Source organism: Notothenia rossii (assembly GCF_949606895.1).
Source record: "Notothenia rossii genome assembly, chromosome: 2".
NCBI classification, from domain to species: Eukaryota; Metazoa; Chordata; class Actinopteri; order Perciformes; family Nototheniidae; genus Notothenia; species Notothenia rossii.
Window position 1 is genome coordinate 80,459,979 of NC_136904.1, and position 14,583 is coordinate 80,474,561.

General features: G+C 37.2%; 2 protein-coding genes across 3 annotated transcripts; one reads left to right on the forward strand and one right to left on the reverse strand.

Annotated features, from left to right (window-relative positions):
• Positions 1-723: 723 nt before the first annotated feature.
• Positions 724-3,621, forward strand: LOC307030067 (uncharacterized protein). The gene is made up of 4 exons (XM_079666285.1): positions 724-879; positions 1,509-1,525; positions 1,616-1,656; positions 1,976-3,621. Exons 1-4 carry the CDS (start codon positions 860-862, stop codon positions 2,150-2,152), a joined length of 255 nt encoding a protein of 84 aa, XP_079522411.1. The 5' UTR covers positions 724-859; the 3' UTR covers positions 2,153-3,621.
• A 3,627-nt stretch (positions 3,622-7,248) lies between these two features.
• Positions 7,249-12,697, reverse strand: LOC307030245 (cell surface glycoprotein CD200 receptor 1). 2 transcript variants are annotated; one of them, XM_079666560.1, is made up of 7 exons: positions 12,354-12,697; positions 10,610-10,660; positions 9,729-10,034; positions 9,090-9,365; positions 8,798-8,888; positions 8,674-8,716; positions 7,249-8,582 (listed from the first exon to the last, which is right to left on the reverse strand). In XM_079666560.1, exons 1-7 carry the CDS (start codon positions 12,421-12,423, stop codon positions 8,493-8,495), a joined length of 927 nt encoding a protein of 308 aa, XP_079522686.1. In that variant the 5' UTR covers positions 12,424-12,697; the 3' UTR covers positions 7,249-8,492. The 2 variants fall into 2 exon arrangements, with proteins under 2 accessions (XP_079522686.1, XP_079522687.1); XM_079666561.1 differs by lacking the exon at positions 10,610-10,660 and having other exon boundaries at positions 12,354-12,694.
• Between the last annotated feature and the right edge of the window lie 1,886 nt (positions 12,698-14,583).

Consider the following 14,583-nt stretch of genomic DNA (forward strand, 5'->3'; position numbering starts at 1 on the left):
GTTATGCTCATGTGGTAGGACTGTGTTACCCAGACTGCTCCAACAGCACCATCTAGTGGATAATGTAGTACCATGAACTACATTTGACAGACCTGAACATACGTTTTCTGAATCCTGTATGTCTAAAAAATCTGATATTTTGTCAGTCAGAAAACAGGCTTTACTGCATTTTGCATTTTAGAAACCCATTCATCCATCCATACAAGTCTAGACTCTTAACAACGAGACAGCCTATGATGTAAACTGGAATGTTTACCTAATATGAAAGAAAGGTCAGTGACTTCCTCATATTACTCATCAACAACATTTGCAAAATCATGCAAATGAGACTCTACCAAACGGTTTGCTCTTTTAAAAAATAATATTACAGTTTCCTTCCTACATCTACTAACACCTGTGATGTGTAGCAATAAATATTGTTTATTCTTAGTATTAATTTAAATATAATGGTGTTATGGAGAAGAAGAACATTCACATGTTTGTAGGATAAAGTTGTAAGTATTGCGAGAAATGATATTGTAAGAATTTGCTCGACTATGTTCTGTGTGCTATGTGCTTGTGTTTATTATAATGTGTAGACAAAATGCACGTGTTTGTTTCCAATGGTGGGGTGTTCAAAACAGTGCACAGGAAATACAAATGTCACACAAAAAAGGCTTTGTATTCTCTCTCTCTCTCTCTCTCTCTCTCTCTCTCCCCCCTCCTTCCCTCTCTCTCTCTGGCCTGTTTGTACTCAGATACATCGGGAGTGAGATGAGTGAGATCAGTGTCTACTTCAGTGTCAAGCCCAGGGTTGCAACAGAGACCCGCCACCTGCTGACAAACACTGTGTGAACATCAGGACTCTTTGGGGTGAATCATGGGAAACTGCACTTCAGGGTAAGTAATGAAACTTTGGTTCAAATATAATAAAGGGCACTACACTAAGCTGTTTTTATCAGGTGGTTATAATGCTCAAACAGCTTTCTGAAAGTGCTGCATGTACAGAAAGCTTGATAGGAAAATAATGGCAAGACCTTCTTTTAATGAAATAATATGAAGTCGTGAGAGGCTTGTTTAATGAAAACGCTGTTGCATTTTTACCCTGTTTTAAGCAGCTTCTGCATTTGCGTCAGTGAGGAAATAGTGGTTTCAGAACAGACCTGGTGTCAGCCGGCTTCAAACATAAAGACTTGGCTTACAGTCCTTTACATTTTAATTTTAAACATGATGTCATATGTGGCCCTAGAAGTATGCAAAATGCCTTGTCCCATGTAGTTAATCTATGACAAATACAGGTTATCATAGAAAGATGTGGGTTGCATATTCAAAGTGTTTCCTGTTGCAGCACACACTGTTATCTGCTGAGCTGTCAAGGAAACACTACTGTGGTCAAACCTACACCTCTAAAAAGATGTTTTTTGATGTTTGAGATTACGGTTTATGGTACTATATCACATCAAGACATATAAACATGTTCATACAATGAATTTATCTCACACTAATGAATGTATTGCTCTTTTTGCCAGGAAGAAGAAAAGGAAAGGTAAGGGAACATCTATAGTAATTAAAATATATGTATATTAGGCTGAACAGTTTTCCTTTGATATACTGTATGTACATGTTCTCTTCTCAGGGGATACTGCAGCTGATGGAAGAAACAGCACAGACAGTAAGGTAAACCTCCCCACATCAAGTCTATTTTTGTCATAGTTATCAGTATCAGCTTTATATGGAACATAGTTGTGTTCCTGTGCTTTTATCTGGCCTAATCAGAGGTGCTGCCCCGTTAGATTTGCATAGTGGAACATGAGTGTAAGGCCTGTGGTGTAAAAGACACTGTGAGGCTCTTTATTTCAGCAGGAAGTAATAACCACCACCAACATAAAAAAACAAACCTGCTGGTTCAAATAGCACTGCATCAATAAAGAACAATGATTGATGTGTGTCTTATGTTCAGGAATTACATCTGACTCTGTGTATCATCTCATGACAGCCTAAGGAGGAGGTGTTGTACGCCTCTATTGACCACACCGCCGCCAAAGGACCGAGTAGAACCATAGCTACCGCTGACGATGATTGTGACTATGCAACAGTTTTTGTCCCAGCACCACCTCAGCCCGATCGTGTGTCTCAGTGCTCCTCTAAAGACGATTATGTCCTCATGGGGTGAAAGGAGACGAGGACAGGTTCATTTTGGGCAATTGCACCAAAGACTTGTATTTAATATTGCAAACAGTTTTGATCTTCAATGAAGAAACTGTGGCAAAATGAAAAAGAAAATCATCCACATTCTACTTCAGCTGGCTGCGGAAACAACAAGACGCAAAGTGACTGAACAGGACTGGGATATCACTTATCAAGAACACACACATTTGACCTTTAAAAACTCAACCTGGACAATTATCTGCAACTCTTCAGTTAGATATGAAAAGTCATGACCTCAATATATCTGGAAACAGTAGGTCAGATGAAACTAATGGTGTGTGGCTTGACTTTTGCCTGTCATATGAATGGCACATTCTCCAAAAGGCAAATCCAATAGGTTTTCACAAGCCCCTTATTCACACGATGACCTTTATTAAAGTCTTAAGAACTATTCTAACTACATACACATGAGCAGAAAACTTTTAGTAGCTTCCCAAAGTCACAATTTAACTGATATCAGATTTCCCTCTTAGTATGAAATGTTTAAGTAATTTGATGATTAGTATGTTGTAGATACAGTATAGAATTAGTATATTGTATACATTTTGCACATAATATTTGGGATTTTGACGTGAAAGCCAGAGGCTATTTCTGTTTTACTCCAAAACAGTTGAACCAAAAGTTTCTGGCAAAACACTGTTGTTACGGCGTTACCTGAAGGATGAAGAACTAATTTAATCTTAATCTAAAAGCCAGGATTTTATGTTTTTCATTTATAGACAATGGGGTCGTAATAATTTGTGTATTCATTGTGTTACCTTCAGCGCTGAGAGGTGTCGTGTAGCGGTGCTACACAAGTGGAGGGACTCTTTTTCCACAATGGAAGGAAAAGGAATGGCAGCTAAGAAAAACAGTAAACATAAGGTGAACACTGAAGAAGCACAGTGACTTGTTATAAGAGTATTCTGTGACTTTCCACTGAAGACAACATAATTTATCTGTTGTTTTTATTGAAACAGAGCCAAAACATGGCTCCACCCGTAGCCAAAGTTTCTCCAGCAGAAAACCCACCTGGAGCTGACTCAACCAGCCATTTCTAACTATGATTGTAGCTTGACAGTTTGCACGATAACATGGTATACTTGTGTGTGAAATGTGTGCCCTTGCCACATAATCAAATCCGTGAGGGAAGAATGTCTTGTTTATGTGATAATGTCCATAAAACATATCTTATACTGATTTCCAGATTGCGTGCCCATTTTGTAAAATAGTGCTTCCTAGAACTACTGCAAATAGATATTTAATGCTTGAGAACTTTTATTTTGTCCTTGTTTTGTATGTGTATGCAGAAAATGTGTAAATGTTGCTCTATAGCCTATCAATAGAATAATTTATTTGATTGATTTGATGCATGGTGTATTGGTGAAGGTTGCATTTGTTTCAATTGTATTTATCTTTTTTCATTGATTAAAAGTTTAAAACTTTTATTACAAACCTTTGTGTGTTATTCTGTTGCATCAACTGCATCGCTGAAAACAAGAGGTTCTAGCAAAAATCTTTTTTATTTAAAATGAACCCTTCAGTAAGGTTTTTAGTTACAATTGAGTGAGAAAAACATGTAAATTTGTTACGATATGTCATCAGATATGTCATGGGAAGAGTTTTATGTGGACAGAAATTAAGTCTTGAGTTTCCTCTTTTCTGTCCAACCAAAGAGTTTTTCTCGGTTGCTTACATACATTTTCTTTTTTAAGTTGCTCAGTTTCTCAGAATACTAAACACAATTCACAAAACCACACACCCAAATTGCAAAACACCTCATTTCTCCTGCTAAATGAAGAAGTGCACTCAAAACTACATAAACACTTACCAAATGCAAACTTTAGCACCAAATATAACCCACTAAATTCTTACAGTTTTTCTCGATTGCTAACACACTCAAATTCTACATAAAGCACAATTATTTTAACTGACACTCAAAGAGCAAAACATCGGCTCAAATCTCCAAAACTCTAAACACGTTTTCAGCTTTTCACACAATTTGCAAAACAACATGGCACTTTTTGCAAACCACTGCACACGTTTCTCCACGTGAGACACAGGAATCTGACATAAAGTCACGTTTTAGCTGGTTTAAAACACTGATATTCAAAATGCCTCACACATGGGTCAATGATCAAGAAACACGTTCCACCTGACCAAACACCTGGTAGCATAATTTTTGGCTCATCAATCAGGATGCTAGCACTATAAAAAGACCACAGGTGAGTACTTTCTTACAGCAACAATGGAAACCAACATGGAAGCAAGAGGAAGAGGAAGAGCAAGAGGAAGAGGAAGAGGTTGGGTGAGAGTGAGAGGAGGAAGAATGAGAGGTAGAGGTAGAGCTGGAGGGATAGGACATTCAGAGGGTTCAGCCTAATCTATGCCGATTTACTGTTGCCTCTGTAATCCGGACACTTAGACTTGAAAACAGGTTAGTTACCAGTTCTTAGCTCTGCATAATTCATGATATATCAGTGCTTATATCTGTTGTGTGAAACCTATTTACTTCAAACTCAGCCAATCTTTCCCTGCAGAAACCTCTATGTACAGAGCATAGCCCATAAAAGATGAAAGTGCTTTAGATTATGCTCAGCAGTGTGTAGTTGGGTGGTCAAACCATCTAGTATTAAGAATGAAGTGTGTTATATTTGGTGCAAAAGTTTGCATTTGCTAAGTGTTTATGTAGTTTTGAGGGCAGTTATTCATTTAGCAGGAGAAATGAGGTGTTTTGCACTTTGGGTGTGGTTTTGTGAATTGTGTTTAGTGTTCTGAGAAACTGAGCAATTTAAAAATAAATGTGTGTTAGCAATCGAGAGAAACTGTAATACTAGATGGGCTGTGCTCTGTACATAGAGGTTTCTACAGAGAAAGATTGCTTGAGTTTACAGAAATACAGTAAATGAAGAAATACAAATGAGTTGCACGTATTCAAAAATAACATGGTGCAACATGCATCTCTCAGAACATAGTTACAGTTGTTTCTGTAACGCAAAACAAAAATGATGCTTCTGTCAAATACAGTAGATATAAATAAAAACAGAGTAAACAAATATTAGGCTGAACCTCTGTCCAGCCTCTCTCATCGTCAAACCATAGTTGATAACATGGTTAAAGTTTTTCTTGATTGCTAACACACATTTTTTTTTTAATTGCTCAGTTTCTCAGAACACTAAACACAATTCACCAAACCACACACCCAAAGTGCAAAACACCTAATTTCTCCTGCTAAATGAAGAACTGCCCTCAAAACTACATAAACACTTTCCAAATGCAAACTTTCGCAACAAATATAACACACTTCATTCATAATAATAGATGGTTTGACCATCCAACTACACACTGCTGAGCATAATCTAAAGCACGTTCATCTGTTATGGGCTGTGCTCTGTACATAGAGGTTTCTGCAGAGAAAGATTGCTTGAGTTTACAGAAATACAGTAAATGACGAAATACAAATAAGTTGTTGAAAAAAATCACATTTTATTCAAAAATCACATTGTGCAACATGCATCTCAGCTCATATAGTTAATATGCTTTGGATCTCTCTAAGTGTGATGGCACTGTTTGCCAAAACCCAGTTTGTAGCTGCTGCTTCCTGTGCCTCATTGGAAATCCTTGGCCTTCCACCTGCACCTCTCCTTTTCCTCAGTCCTTCAGATAAACAACAAAGACATAGTGGTTGGTCAGTGTCTGTGTTGCATAAAAGTAAGTCTACCACAGTACATTGTGCAGGATGTTTGTACAGTTATAGTATGCAACATGCTAACAATTCAGTTAAAGTAATGAAGTAAATAAGTTTCACACAACGGATATAAGCACTGATATATCAGGAACTATGCAGAGCTAAACACTGTTAGCTAACCTGTTTTCAAATCTAAGTGTCCGGATTACAGAGGCAACAGTAAATCGGCTTAGATTAGGCTGAACCCTCTGTCCAGCCTCTCTCATCGACAAACCATGGTTGATAACATTTCATTTCATTAGAGAGTACTCTTCCTCCTCCTCTCCTCTTCCTCTTGCTCTTGCTTCCACGTTGGCTTCCATTGTTGCTGTAAGAAAGTACTCACCTGTGGTCTTTTTATAGTGCTAACATCCTGATTGATGAGACAACAATTATGCTACCTACCAGGTGTTTGGTCAGGTGGAACGTGTTTCTTGATCATTGGTACATCATCATGTGTGAGGCATTTTGAATATCAGTGTTTTAAACCTGCTAACACGTGACTTTATGTCAGATTCCTGTGTCTCACGTGGAGAAACGTGTGCAGTGGTTTGCAAAAAGTGCCAGGTTGATTTGCAAATTGTGTGAAAAGCTGAAAACGTGTTTAGAGTTTTGGAGATTTGAGCCGATGTTTTGCCCTTTGAGTGTCAGTTAAAATAATTGTGCTTTATGTATAATTTGAGTGTGTTAGCAATCGAGAAAAACTGTAGTCAAAGTAGCCCGGATTTCATTAGAGAGTATTCTTCTTTGTCCACGTCCTCTCCCTCCAGCTCTCCATCTACCTCTCATTGTTCCTCCTCTCATTCTCACCCCACCTCTTCCTCCTCCTCTCACTCTCACCCCACCTCTTCCTCCTCCTCTCACTCTCAGCCCAGCTCTTCCTCTTCCTCTTCCTCTTCCTCTTCCTCTTCCTCTTCCTCTTCCTCTTGCTCTTGCTTCCATGTTGGCTTCCATTGTTGCTGTAAGAAAATACTCACCTGTGGTCTTTTCATAGTGCTAACATCCTGATTGATGAGACAACAATTATGCTACCAGGTGTTTGGTCAGGTGGAACGTGTTTCTTGATCATTGGTCCATGTGTGAGGCATTTTGAATATCAGTGTTTTAAACCAGCTAACACGTGACTTTATGTCAGATTCCTGTGTCTCACGTGGAGAAACGTGTGCAGTGGTTTGCAAAAAGTGCCATGTTGATTTGCAAATTGTGTGAAAAGCTGAAAACGTGTTTAGAGTTTTGGAGATTTGAGCCGATGTTTTGCTCTTTGAGTGTCAGTTAAAATAATTGTGCTTTATGTATCATTAGTGTGTTAGTAATCGAGAAAAACTGTAATAAATGAGACTTTTAGAAACATCAAAGCAGCTGCAGTTTTGGATTTAATCTCAGAATTTAAACAGCAAGACCATCATTTTACATAAAAGGGAACTTTCGGCTCAAATCAATGAGATTGGAAGCACATTAGAAATAAACTAGAAATAACTTCAGCAAGCCCAACCTGTTGCCTAATACATATGTTCATAATGGTATCATTCTTCAGACATCCTTCAGTAAATCAGACTGACACAATGCACCATCATGACCATGGGTGTTCAGATCTCCACCAGTAGATGGCAGAACAGTCTCTTTTGACAGTTTCCATTTCCTTTCCTCTCACTGTCATACATTTCTTCAAAATCGGGGTTACACTCATCATGAAAGTATTGCATCAAATTCCAATGCTCAACATTTATCTGGACAGTTCAAGGCTGATAATCAAAAAAGTGATGACAAAAGGTAGATGAGAAAACACTTATCAGTTTGCTGCAGTTCTAAAAACTCATTAGGGATTTGATCTGTTCCAAAATTAAACAAAGTGGGACATTTTTTTTCAAGTGTTGCTTTTAACACTTTGTGTCACACTACTGAAACTAATGACACGTTAACATTATTGGAAATGACTTGGATTTCAAAGAAAACAACATCCTGTTCTTGTTCCTGTGTACTACTTGTAGTGTTCTTTTACAATGTTGTAGAGCTCCCCAATGTGTTCAGATGTGTGTTTAATTAACCCATCACATGAATAATTCACATATCTTGAGGTAATATTACTGCGTTCTCTCTTTTACTGGAGTGACTTCAACAAGCATAATTTAAAATATAAGCATAACTATATATCTATAAATATTTGGTATAATAATAAAGATAATACTGATCATATAATTGTAGTCCATGTATTTCATGAAAAAACTCTGTAGACTTGGCGTGCTGGTTCATTGAATTTGTAAGTAGTATGCTAATGATTTCAATGGCACGCACACATAGAGGTGCATGAATGCTGTACATGAGAGCCAGTGTGAGACTAGTCCTCTGTTCCATCTGTCAAAAGTTCAGTCTGTGCAGAATAACACTCGGAGGCCTCTGATCGGAAATATTTTGTCTCACTTAGTCTCCGCTTTATCACTATTTCACCATTTCTCAGTTTCACATCCTTCAGGCTCTCACAGCGAGCCAAGTGTGTGTGTGTTTGTGTGTGTGTGTGTGTGTGTGTGTGTGTGTGTGTGTGTGTGTGTGTGTGTGTGTGTGTGTGTGTGTGTGTGTGAGAGTGTGATCCATTTGCAGGGTTTTATGTGTACAAATCTGCAGATGAGTTATAGATAGAGTTGACACGTTGAACATAGCTGGCGTATGGCTCCACTTCCTCCACATCTTCTGTCTGTAAAAACCAGAGAGGTGTCATCATGAACAAAGTTGTGCAGTAAAACCCACAGAACAACAAACTGCTGACAAACGGGAGAGACACCCACCGGTGGAGATTTGGATGGTGATGATTCGGAAAGCTTGCAGCGCCTAAAAGTTTGACACACAATCGATTCATTTAACAAAAAGGTTGCAATTAGACATTGTGATTAATTTGTTTCTCAGACTTACCTCCAAAGTTTTTTTAGTGAAAAAAATAAAACTCCTGCCAAAAACACAATGATGACCACAACAGTAAGGATGTAGAGCCAGGGACCATAGCCTGCAGGGAGAGATGAAAGATTATAGGTTTGTGAATATTTGCTGAGCATCAATAATTAACAATACAGCATAAAATTTCTAAGGTTGTAATAGCTACTGTAATATACCTCGTCAATGACATTCAATCATTTTAAAACATGTTATTGTTTTTGCCCCACACCCAATGTTTTCTCTCATGTCATCCACTCAGCAAAAGACTGACCTTTTTTGGGCTTTAGTGCTAAAGTCTTTTGGCCTTCCAAGTAAGATGGGTGCCTGATAGAACAATTCAGGTGTTCTGTGTCCATTCCCTCAAGGAGCTCTAAACGACTTTCCACTGTAAATAAACCCTGAGGGTCTTCTACTTCCAGAATCGAAGCATTTCTGATTCCCAAATGACTCCAACTGATGTTGGCAGCGGGATTTCCTCCTTCAGCTTTGCACACCGCCACCGTCTTGTTGTCCTTAGTCTCTAACCAATATGATAACCTGGGAGGAACTGAGCACAAAACAGGAGAAATCAGACTCTCAGGATACTTTATGTAAATCAATCCATATATATATATATATATATGTATATATATGCACTAAACCGTGAAAATTGTTTTTATTTGATAGCCTAGGTTTTATATTGAGTATAAAAGAGTTACAGTTAAAAATCAACAGTAATGTTGTCCATAGTAACAGGGACTTTAACTGTGTGGAAAGGCATAATGTTTTTGGGGTTTACAAAATTCACTTAACAGCAGAAAAATCTATTTTATTGTATGATTATTATTAATATTAGGGTTAAGTAGATATTTCAAAATCAAGGCTAAACAGATATTATTACATAATGTCCTTGTGAGGGAAAAGGTCCTACCTGTGATGGTTACATTGAACTCAACATTTTCGTTTCCACCTTTGTAAACATGATTACATTTGTAGACCCCCACGTCATCCTTGGAGAACTTTGGGATGTGCAGGTATGACTGAGAGCTAGATGTGTTTTGAAGTGACTTGCCATCCTCGCACGAGTCTTCTTTTTGTCCATTATCAATATAGCCTATTCTACAGCTTTTGCTATTCCGTTCTATATTCCAGGTGACAAACAACATGTCTTTCCATGTCTTATTGCTGCATGTCAGGATAGCTTCACTCCCCAAGTTAAAGGCTGCATGTATTTTCTCTGAAAAGGGAAAGAGTAGTTGCTTTATTGATATGGTACCTGGTATACAGATTATGCAGATTTTGATTTATTTACAAAAATATTAATATACAAAAACACATGAAATGAAATATTACATTCTGCATGGGGCATGGATTTGCAACCACAAAAATATATAATAATGAACAATGAAACAAACTAGGAAGCATATAGCATACTGTAGCACAGCATAAGAACACAGCTATAAAATAAATCCCCTAGTTTTGTAGCTATTACAAAAAATAAAATAGCCAAACATACAAATAATGACTTGTCCCACGTGGAAATCCTCTTTAAGGTCTCATGATAATGTCTCTAATGATTAATAGCAAAGATGCAGGACAAAATTCAATCATGCATTTAAAGAGATACGCAATAGTTGGGTATAGCCATAATTACATTAAAAAAAGACTGAATCTTTCTTATAAAAAAAAACTCTTTCAAATATCTGTTTTATTCTATCAATTAATGTTAACTAACTTAATTGTTATAGCCATTTTTTATAATAAATTCATACTGCAAAATAGCTGGAGGGAATAGTTGGAAAATAGGTTTACCAAAATGTGCAGCAGAAGAGTTGGAGTTCACAGAGGTGCTTTGGTTAGTTCCTGCGATGGAGGTGGATGTGAGGAAAGAGTACAAACTATATTTTTTAGTCAGAAAACAGCAGTTAGTTATGAATTGTAAGTGTTTAATCAGCAGAGTGACAATCAAGGTGATTTATTTGTTAATGTTATTATTTATGATTGTGAGATCAGCAGTGAAGCGTTACAGTTATAACTGGTCCGGCATGACAAACTGCAGCAGGGGCAAATGTCAGACTGTTGTGACAGAAACTCCACCATTCACATTCTTTAGCAATCGCAAAACCAACAATTTAATCAAATAAAAAAAATCCAAACATAAAAAAGAGGAACATTTTATCTTCATAATCCCCATTTGCATAGCCTCACTGCAGAGGAATTACATTTACACCTAATCTTAGTTATCTTGAAAGCTGAAGGATTTCAAATTAATGATTTTGAAATCACAGATTGAAAAACTTGTTTCCGAGCTAAAACTTGAATTAAGAAGCATTTTTATATACTTATATAGAAAATACTCTTTCTCCCTCCAAGTAAGAAAACATTTATGTTTAAAATGTTTTATCTCGAATGGATTACAGTGACCTGGTATGCGTGACCATTGCCTAAATCATTTGGATGCTTTTTTTTTACTGGCTGTGGAAATTCTGTATTCCACTGTTCTTTGTGTACAAACTCAATCCAGACTGCGCTCCCAAAATATTGCACTGATGCAAAATTATTTTTAAGCTTCCCCTTTCTTACCGTACACAACAGCCAAAAATGGTCAGAACTGATTACAATGGGGGACTTAATGTAAATTGTTAAGGAAGGACAAAAAATCACTCTTGTACAGTATCTCTGATCAAAAGCGCTTTAAATTATGCCTGTTCTATTTTGAACATGTTCTATTCAACGATCAATCTTCCCCTCTTAGCAAAGGTTTTGAAACTGAATTAGATTTTTACCTGGTTAAATAAATGATAAACAGTCAATATTAGCATTATTGGAACTAGCTATTTCAAATAAACTCAATCAATCGTTGACTGACTTTTACTTTGGAGTGTTTTGGGGTTCTAAAAGTTGTTGACATCTGACAGATGTAACCAAATCCCATGCACGAGGTGGGATGTTAAAACCACAGATGTCTAACAGAAGTGTCACCTCCACCTTCAAGACACAACACATAGGAAAAAAGCTGCATCATAGTGTTACCCTGTTGTACAATCATGATTTCCATTGAAGACGAAAGAGACAGCATGTTGATTGTTCATTTAGAGAATATGGGGCAACCTTTTCATTATGGAAGATTACCATGCCTTACCACAATCTACAATACCCCACCTCCAAGCATTTCCACTGACTACTCTGTGAGTTAAACCACAGACGATCTAACAGAAATCTCAGAGGGGCAAACCGCATGAGTAACATTTACCTAAATGTTACCAACATGTCACAGATTTCTACAATAAGTAACTATATTATTAAGGCTGGATGTTATTTGAGTTACATTGCGTGTTAACGGCACAACACATTTCCATTGAAGTTCCCCAAATGGCACAATTGTACAGTAGAAAATATACAAAGAGGAATTGTTAGTTAGAAGCACAATATACCTTGCTGCTTAGTATCTATAAGGACAACTCCTTAGGACCTTATAAAAAAAAAATCTGTATAAAGCGCTTAAACATCTGAACTGCTGAAAAAGAATGACAGTAAAACGTGTTAATGTTCAAACCTGATTTGATGCTCTGTGCTTCAGACAGCAAGAAGACAAGCATGGCATAAATCCACTTAATGTCCTTCATCTCCAGTTGTCTTCAGTTTCTTCTGGCAACCACAGTGCCTCTGACACAAGTTAAAAACACATCAAGTCTTTAAATCCTCAGTCCTGAACTCTGTCTACAGTAACAACACGCTGTGGTGTCGTTTTGTCTGGGCTGTTGTACTGTTTGTTAAACCTTCCATTTCCCTACGCATGCCCGATAAGCTCTGGGTTTGAGCTAAGCCAGTTCGTCACCCTATCCAGACTAACCGAACATCCTTCACACCCTACATAAAAAGAACTATAGAGGACATGTGACTAAAAGATCCCTCCCTCCCCTTCTTTCTCTTCCCCTCTCTCCAAAGCGCTTTCCACAAAAAACATCTGTCTTATTCTCCCACACAGGATGACGTATGACAAGACACCAGTTTCCTTTCTTGCTTCTCGCATGATCACGTTGTAAAAGCAGATTGTGTGTACGCTCCAAGCTAGACAACATTATAAAGCAGATACTTCAGACACAGCCAGAATTTGTATTTGCATTGAATGTTTCTTGACTTTGACTGCCTTACTCTTTGCCTTGCTAACTGGGGTAAAAAGACATTATAAACTGCTATACACCAGCCTACATCAGACTTTATTGAATGTTGAAATGAAACTAAGCAAGAGATGTTGACTTTATTAACATTTTGGGGTCTGTAGTTTGGGGCGCTGTTGAGTTGCATTGTACTGTGGGTGTTTATAACTTTGTGTGTTATAACTGGTGTGTCAGGGCCTTAGTCTATTTTATATTGTTATAATGGTGTTGACTAAGACTTACATCTCATTGACACACAACACAATGGGCAACGACTATAACACCTCAATGTGAAGTTTAATTAAATCACAAACACAAACATTATAACCTTCATGAGGCATAATAGGAGGCAATGCCAGGTTAGACTGCATATTTTAGATTACAAACTGGTCACTGAAATGATTAAGGTAGAAGAAATATTCTATACTGAGTAATAGTTATTTGTTTAAGGTCTTATGCTGGTGTAAGAACATCTTGCTCTATAACGGTTATGCGAGTTGCTTACATGTGCTGTTTTTCGAGCATCAAACGCCTGTGGCTACAAGCCATCTCCAGTATGCAGATCAGAGATTAACTGACAACATAAAAATGTGGTGGAGTGTGTGCGTGTAGTTATGATCTGCAAGCCTCTATGCAGAGTGTGTGGTTAATAGGTTTATCACACAATGAAACATCCTGATATTAGCAGCTTCATATAAGATTAGGAAATAAAAACGCGTTTTTCCTTCTCTCGAGTTCACTATGACTCTGCCCATGATTGCTACATAAAACTAACATTCAATAGAGATACACAAATTACACAAATAGAAAGGTACTTTACATTTTATGGCTAAACTCTCTGATGTAAAAACATTTAAATAACACATATAACATGTGAGTAGGTAAACTTTTCAGTAATATGTTTTGTACAGGCACAAGGCAGTTCTTCTTTTAACAATCTATTATTAGACCCTGTTTATTCAACACAAATAACAGAAGTTCAGCTGATTGTGAGCTGGCAAACATAAACTGGCATTTTCCAGAGAATTGCAAAACTTCCTCACTGGCTAATGTAATGTTGCTTTGGTCAGCATTATTCCTAAAATATATATATATGTGTGTGTGTGTGTGTGTGTGTGTGTGTGTGTGTGTGTGTGTGTGTGTGTGTGTGTGTGTGTGTGTGTGTGTGTGTGTGTGTGTGTGTGTGTGGACTGCTTCTCTCTGATAACACACAGTTTCCTGTTGATGTCAAAATCAACCTCTTTGGAAACCTAAAATGATGTGAAGGGTCAAGAAAAAACTTGATGTATAAAGTGGAACAAAGCAAATGTATTCTGGAAATTAATAATATCTAAATAGTAAGAAGGGACTTTAATTAATGTTTGAAATGTTAACCCCCCTGATTATTAGACAAACTTTAATAAAGTATTGTTTGCCCTCATAAAAACAGAGTAACATTTTATTCTATACAACATTCTAACTGCAAAAACTATTTTTGAGGCACTAGCTAATAAAATGTTGTGACTCTCGGCGAGTAGGCTGTAGAAATATATAATGAAAGAAATAACATTTTATATTTATTGCACAAGGGTTAGAGTTCCACTTTAATCAAATATAATAATAAGTTTCATATGGAAACCCATCTTA

Coding starts and splice junctions, on each gene's coding strand:
- LOC307030067 (XM_079666285.1), top strand. CDS start 860: ATGGGAAACTGCACTTCAGG. Junction 1,657..1,975: donor GAAACAGCACAGACAGTAAG/GTAAACCTCCCC, acceptor ATCTCATGACAG/CCTAAGGAGGAGGTGTTGTA.
- LOC307030245 (XM_079666560.1), bottom strand. CDS start 12,423: ATGAAGGACATTAAGTGGATTTATGCCATGCTTGTCTTCTTGCTGTCT. Junction 8,889..9,089: donor AGCACTAAAGCCCAAAAAAG/GTCAGTCTTTTG, acceptor CTCTCCCTGCAG/GCTATGGTCCCTGGCTCTAC. Junction 8,717..8,797: donor TCACTAAAAAAACTTTGGAG/GTAAGTCTGAGA, acceptor TCAAACTTTTAG/GCGCTGCAAGCTTTCCGAAT.